Raw genomic sequence first — 7,592 nt, 5'->3', positions numbered from 1 at the left:
TGTATCAGCCTTGGAGGAGATTATGTTGAGAAATAAAAAAAAAAATTCTTAAAAACGTTGTTTTTCTTGGTCAGGCCGGAAACTTATCAACCCACCCTCGTATAGTAATTAACAATAATAATTATGCCTAGGCTGGGAAGAAATACTCAACATCATAATGGAATTTAATGGAAGGATTTGTTTTTCGAGCGGAAGAAATGACAGAAAACTTTCGCAAAGTGTCGTTTGATTCTTTCGATAATAATTATTATGGATCATATTGTATAATATTATATATGTAATTGCGCAGGGTGACCCCAATTATACCCTCAGACTGCTTTAACATTTATTAAAATTTATAGAATTTTAAATATTGGTATTTGCTACGAGATTTACGAGACGAATAAAATAAAACAGATAATAGACCACGAATCGATAAAAATAAAACTCTGAAAAATTATCCAGAATTCTAGATTCTGCAGCATTGTAAATTACACTATCACAAATGATGCACAAAGCAGAATTGTCTCCTTTCTCGACTTTTATGAGTTTGTAGGACAACATAATACAACGTAGTCAGTCAGAAAAGATGAACGTAGCGTCGTGCAAAGTCAGAACGAAGTCATCGTGATCGAGATAGAATGGTATAAAAATAATCAAAAAGGGCGTCACGCTGCAATATACAGTACGCGCTGAGTTTAACCGAGTCATGAAGGCAGGCCGAAGTCAGAAAGAAGTCGACAGTCATCGCTTGAATTCACTGAAGTCAACAACTAACGAATTCAAAATCTAAACTCAAACGAAGTCACGAAAGTACGATTGAAGTCGCATGACATTGTTAAAATAACGTTATCATTATTCTCTCATCTAATTTTAGGACATAAGAAATTTAAATAGAATCCTCCTTGTTATTATTCAGAAGCCTATATTTAAAAAATTATGCATGTGAATTTGGAAATTTCCATTTGAGCGCAGGTTATATGGAAGGGATACTATCAGAATACTCTGTAGAGTATAATTAACAAGGCATACATTTTCTTCTTTAACTTCTGCTGTAAAGTATTATATACAATATACTTGAGGGTTTCAACTTTTAATACAGTCAAAACTCATTTATTGCAACACTCGTTTATTGCAAACACCCTTTATTACAACATAAGATACTGGTTTATCGCAACTTCTCCAACTCTTGCTTTTTTTTTTGAATTTTTTCAGAAGGAACCGAAGGGGAACCCAGTGGGGTCTTTAAGGTACTTTGTAGATGTTCCTTTTGGTCTTTTCAGGCCGCCAGGGATATTCATATAAAAAATAATATATTAATAAGAATGAATTTATTTTGTCAATGTTCAAAAGAAATTATAACAAACTTGATTATTTTTTGCAGTTTTCCTTGCATGCCTTATAATAGTTATTTATGATACAAGTGCACGAACTAGGCGATATCCCACGAGTAATAATAGCCCTGTAACATAACCTCTAAATTCTGCCGGTGTTCAAAGTTCCATATCTGTAAAGTGTATATGAAAAATTTTCCCACTATTGTGCAAAATAACTTTATTTCAAAGTGTACGTGCCCCATTGTTATAGAAAAAAATACAGTAAAACTTAATCTACCATTGTTTTTGCAGATTATCAAAAATTCGAATTGTATATATAACTTTACATGCTAGAGACCTGGGGAAAAAGCATCTATTGAAGGGAAATAATTTATCGACTGAGTTTCCTATATTTTCGAAAACTTTGCCATTAAATGTATTTCCGATTTAAAAAACTGAAACTATTTCTAAACCATTAAATGAGACAACTTGTTAATTGTCTTAAAGTCATCGGAGTGACGTCTTATTGATTTTTACATATTCGTTAGGATATTCGTATTCTGGGGTTATCGAGATTTCCGACCCATATAGGATATCATTCGCGTTATTCCTGGATTGTCCTGGAAAATATATGGGATATCCCACCAATATCTCATGTAGTAAAAAAAGACAGGACCATTCCACATAGTCTTTTTTTATAAGACGATAGAGCGCAATTGGTATGCCTGCCGATGAAACAGTAATGAAATGGTTCTGGAATCGGCAGGGCTAAATCTGAATTCTTAAATTTTATTCCAATAATTTCCTTTCAATCGATTCTTTTTTCCTGGGCAATATTTACAAAACGACCTTTTTGCATAGTTTTTTGCGAGCAATCAAATATAAACAGCTGTATATGCAATGAAATATCCACTTCGAGGCGTAAGTTTCTTGTGGGTAACTGGGCGAATTTGAGGACTGGCAAAATGTTAGCTACCTCCTTGCGAAACTAGGCTGCATATCAAGGGGACTATCGCTCGGAAGCTGCTAGCCGATTTCGGTTAAAAATCGATAGACCGATTAGTTTGTTACACTAGGAATCACACTGTAATTATAGCTACCTAATAAAGGATCAATTCGTGGGATTTTTACCGATTTCAGTAACAGCCATGCGACTTTCCATTGTTGGAGCAATACAGTTTGCATCGCAGCTCCTCTAACCTATGCGCTGACGAGCTACTTGCCCAACATCTGTGTAAGTTTATATTTTTAATACCTACAAGTATAAGCACCGAGAATCAAATCAGGTGCGGTGGCCAGATACAGTGTGTTGCCCCAGAAAAACCTTTACGAGGGTGTGATAGAATTTGGCCTCTCTTGGTGTCGGGGTTGCCTAGCACGGCTCCCCAACCGTAAGTAATACAAAATGTATTACAATAATGGTTTAAACTCGTAATTTACCAGTCATCGATAATTCTGCGTATAGTAGGGACTAGCGCATACTCTCTTTCAACCTGTGAACGACGATAAGTAACAGGACAATCCAAAGATTCACAATCTGGGACTCCTAATTGACTTGTGCATGATCGGCAAATCTAAACAAACAAACAATTGTATATCTATCACTTTTCATGCTTCGAGTTCAAAAATTACTAATGGACAGTTGGAAACTTAAATATATATAAAACTTAAAAGAATCAGTACTATAAAGGAGCAGTAGAAAAACAGTAAAAATTTGGTTTTAATTTATAAATAGTGTTTTGGAGAAAATGAAACTAAATATGCCGATAGAATCTATTATGTTCTTTACTGTAATCTGCAATATAATTTAAATAAATTTACAAAGTATGATGACCATTACATAGGAATCTAAATAATTTTTTAATTGCCCTCCAGTATTAAACCCTGCCCAAAAAATCGGAAAGATTCTGAAGGAAATTTCTGATAGATTTTGAAACAGACGGAAAAATATTCTTTTTAGATTTTATCAGAATCTTTCCAAAATCTGCATCCGAATTCTTCAGTTTCTTTCCGAAAATTTATCCAAATTTAATTCCATAAGATCTTATCAGAAGTGTCCCAATAGTGTTCTATCGGATATTATCATAAATATCCCATTTATTCTTCTCAGATGTTATCAGAAATTCTTAATTATTATTAATAATTATTGTTAATATTAATAATATATTATTTTATTTTTGCAAATTATTATTTGAAAAAGTTAATAATAATAATTTGAACCAAAAAAACTGTTTAAACAATGTTTAAAAAATAATTCTTTTATCCTCAATTTTTTCACTAAATTACCATCAAATATATTAAACAGATATAATTTTGAAGAAATTATTTAATTAATAAAATTATTAAATTCTTATAATTATTACTATATATTGTTATATATTTATATAACAATATTACATAATTTAACTTTTTGATAAAAACTGATATAAACTGACAAAAATGCGCGCGGGACAGTTTCGGAAAAGGTCGAAAAAAACGGAAAGATACCGCTGGGACACTTTCTGATCAATTCTGAAAGATTCTGAAAGAAAATGGTGGTACAGTTTCGTATAGAATTTCGGATGCAGATTTCGGAAAGAATCTGAAAGAAATGGAGAGCTTCGAAAAGAAAGTTCTATCGGAAATTTCTGGCAGGGAAGATTACAATCTAACTTAAAATGACAAACGTGTTAATCGTAGTAAAAACACCAATTCTGCCTCATAAATGGAAAATAATTTTATAAAATTGTATATAACAGGAGATCCAAATGATCCCTTCAGTAAAGTGAAAGCAGCCAAATCACAAAGTGCTATCGAATTATTGGTAAAAACGAATTTAAGGATGATGGAGCAGTGTACAAAAATTTCGAAATCTGTAGGCTCGCTTAAATATTCACTAAGCTTTTATAACTAGAGGTAAAGATTTTAAGGTAGTTGTCATGCGGGAAAGCAGATCTGGAGGAAAATATATTTAAGAATTTTATAGAATGAAAGCTTATTTTCTCAAGAAAAGGATTCTCTTCCATTTTCGTGCATTAAAGTTTTTTAAATAAATAATTTTCTTCATTATTATTCCATCAAGCCATATCTCTTTTAAGGTAAGCACAACTCACTCGGTAATGAGAAAGTAATGAGGGGGTATAGCTTTTTAGATTGATTTATAATTCACGTGTTGTTCATTAAAATAACACGCTCGTTCTGAAACATAGATCCGATCAAGTTGGCTGGTCAATCTCTCTAGCTATCACCTCGGGACCATTACTGTCTAAAGTCCTTCGTTTCAAACATCATTTACTCCACTGACGCTCTTCATCATGCATGTCTTATTACATTTTTGTCGCCATACTTTTCTGTCTTGGCATACCACTTTATATTCCTTCACGTCCCATGTACTTTATCTTTCAGGCTTTTGTGTTTCTATGGCTTTTTATGTCTCTTCGGATTAGGGTCTTATTCACACATTCTAACCATTATTTCCTCGGTCTGCTTCTAAGTACGCTGTCATTTACTTTACCTTAATATATTTGTTTCTTCAGTCGTTCATCTTTTATCCTGTTAACTTTTCCAAACCATCTCAATCAATTCCTTACATTCCTAGCAAATTATGTCTAATCTATACCACATTATTTAAGAATTCTTTCGTTACTGACTTTGACGATTAGAATTTTACCGCTCTCATCCTTTCTTGGTATGTCCAGATCTCGCTAACGTACCGCATAGTGATTGTAACTATATAGATTAGTGAATAGGCTACCAAAATAAATGTACTTATCAACTTTTTTTATTCTCTCATCATTTAGGGCAATAATGCATATTGTTTCATCTCCATTTCCTTCAAACACCACAATTTTTGAATTATTCAAGTTATTTTGAGCCCCATGTTCTTCATACCTGTATTTAGTTTGTTCAACATTCTTTGTAAGTCTTCGATTGTCTTTGCCATAAAAACCTTATTATCTGCGAATGCTAACCAACATACACTCACTGTTCCGAGATTCACACGCTCTTCGTTGAAGGTCATTCTTAGACATTTATCCATATATCCTTACACTCGCTTTGCTACATATTGCTTGTAGGAGGTAATTAGTAAGCTGATACCTTTGGTAAACTCGCAAAACCTGTGAGGTATCTGGTCGCCACCGTTTTTAAGCATTTCAGCGTTAATCCTGTCTATACCAGCAGCCTCCTCATCCTTAAAGTTCTTAATTATATCCCTAGCCTCAAAGGCACATACTCTCAGTCGGGGTTTTTAACGTAACTTGTTCTATCTGTGGTGCCCTATAGCTTCAACTTCCAATAATTCTTTTAAAATATTCCTTCAAAGCGTCTAGTATCCCATCTTTTCTACAATGTGTTCACCCTTGCTATTTCTCATGTTGTTGCCGAATTAATCGCGGACTGGCATGGGGCAGCGAAGGAATTACGTCTGGTCGGGTTGAAGTCGATCAAACAAATTAACAGATCAGCTTCTAAATGCCTTATCAAATTAATCTATTATAGATGTCCCCGAGTCGGTCCAACAATGAGCTTTATAAAAAAAATGCTTTGTTTGTTTTGTAATATTGACACAGACGTAGCCTCCGGAAGCTCCGACCACGATCGTTCACCAATGGATCAGAACCTATCTGGACTCTTCCAAGAACCACTAGTTACTGTGGACCATCCGTCCTAACCAGAATAGGTCGTGGCAATTTGGAGAAAAGTTTACGTAGTCCTACATCCACTACAAGAAAACTAGAAAAAAACAGAAATAGCTTCAAGGAGCTGTGTAGTGCCCTCATAACACCGAGAGAAATGCACACATATCACTACCGAATAGGTAAAAATGTATTCAAAGCCATAAAGACCTACCTCTACCTCTACCCTCTGAGAAAGCCCTACCACCTACATACACTTTTCACTACCTTCTTCAGCCTCTCCCTAATCTTTTGTCTGTCAAACAGCCACGCTTTGTTTTCACACCCGCCCAGCTCTACCTTCTTCCTCTAATCCGTCCCTAACATCTGTTATAATTCCCCCACTAGCCTTTCCTTTGCTCGTTACTCTGACCGCCTCCTGGAGCCTCCACCTATACATGCTTGTCAACTTTGGCTCTACTCTATCTCATTCCTTTCTATCTACCCACGTCTCTACCAGTCCCACCACATAGAAACTTCTGGATATACCTGCAGAAATCCTCATCTTGTTTCTTTACCCCTGCTACGTTTCAGTACAGCACCTTTACCACTCCTCTGCCCTGCTTTACTGTCACCTATTTACTTCCCTCGAAACAAATTCCCCTGCACTTTCCTCAACGCCTTTGCCGCCCTCCCTAAACGCTTCTCCCTCCTATCCCCGTCGTTCAGCATTTTTTGCCCATCCCTTTCTTTCCTCGTCAAATCTTGATCGATGAAAACCTTCTTATCCTTTATCCTATTTTTGTTTCGCATTACCCCCAAACTGTCTGCCCAGCTCTCCAATTCCACAACCACAAACTTAACTTTCCCTACCTTGCCTTTAATACACCCTATGCTCTATAGCAGCGCTTCCATACCTTCCCTTCCTTCCCCGCCTTTAACTTCAATCCTCTTACCAAAATATTATTTCTCCTATCTACCTTCTCTTTTCTCTCCATTCTCAACTCCATTGCCCTTATCCTTTCCGTACCCGCTATTTCATCCTTTTCATGCCAATGCTCTTCCACTTTCTCCTTTATCATACTCTCTACCCTCTCCTAAATACCTTTCGTCTCGCCCTTTTCTCCTGTCAACTATTCCTATTTCCGCCCTGCTCTCCATCTTCGCAAGCCTTTTCTCCGGCCTTTCCTTGCACGCCCTAATTTCTTCTTCCATCTGATTCATTTTCATTTCTTTTTCCTTTCTTACCAACACCACCTCCCTCTCTAATCCTCCTACTTTCTCCCTCAGCTCTCTTACTGCTTTCCCCATTTCTCGTCGTTTACCCTCAGTTCCTACCTCATCATTTCCATCTGCTCCATAGCCCCCCTAACTTCTTCCCTCAACTCTCTCATCTTGCTTATCAACGCCCTGAGAGCCTTCTTCTCCTTTCCACCGCGTTTTTCTGTGGACTCTCTAGGCTGTCTCTCTTTCTCTTAAAGAGCTCCTTCCCTTTACTTGTGCTAGACGATCTCTCCCTCGCCTTCTCGCTTCCTTCGCTCCCTTTTTTCCTCTTCCAGACACGCCACTCGACACTGGGCCACGCACAGTTGGCCGTCGTAGGGAGTGGGAAATTTCCTTCCCGTTGAAAGAAGTAGTACGTGCTACGGTTTTAACATATAAGTACTCTTACTGAGCACTAGACATTCACGAGACCTCAGTT

At 36.4% G+C, this 7,592-nt stretch overlaps 1 protein-coding gene across 1 annotated transcript in view; it reads right to left on the bottom strand.

The window, feature by feature from the left end:
- Positions 1 to 42: 42 nt before the first annotated feature.
- Positions 43 to 7,592, bottom strand: part of LOC117174268 (DNA polymerase zeta catalytic subunit) — a 198,175-nt gene continuing 190,625 nt past the window's right edge. The window contains exon 16 of the mRNA XM_033363187.1: positions 43 to 2,869. Coding sequence (XP_033219078.1) covers positions 2,732 to 2,869 — 138 coding nt within the window. The 3' untranslated portion in view covers positions 43 to 2,731. The remainder of the gene's footprint in view (positions 2,870 to 7,592) is intronic.

Source organism: Belonocnema kinseyi, chromosome 6 (assembly GCF_010883055.1).
Source record: "Belonocnema kinseyi isolate 2016_QV_RU_SX_M_011 chromosome 6, B_treatae_v1, whole genome shotgun sequence".
Classification (NCBI taxonomy): domain Eukaryota; kingdom Metazoa; phylum Arthropoda; class Insecta; order Hymenoptera; family Cynipidae; genus Belonocnema; species Belonocnema kinseyi.
Note: the sequence above shows the minus strand (reverse complement) of the source record. Positions and strands in the feature narration are given on the sequence as shown.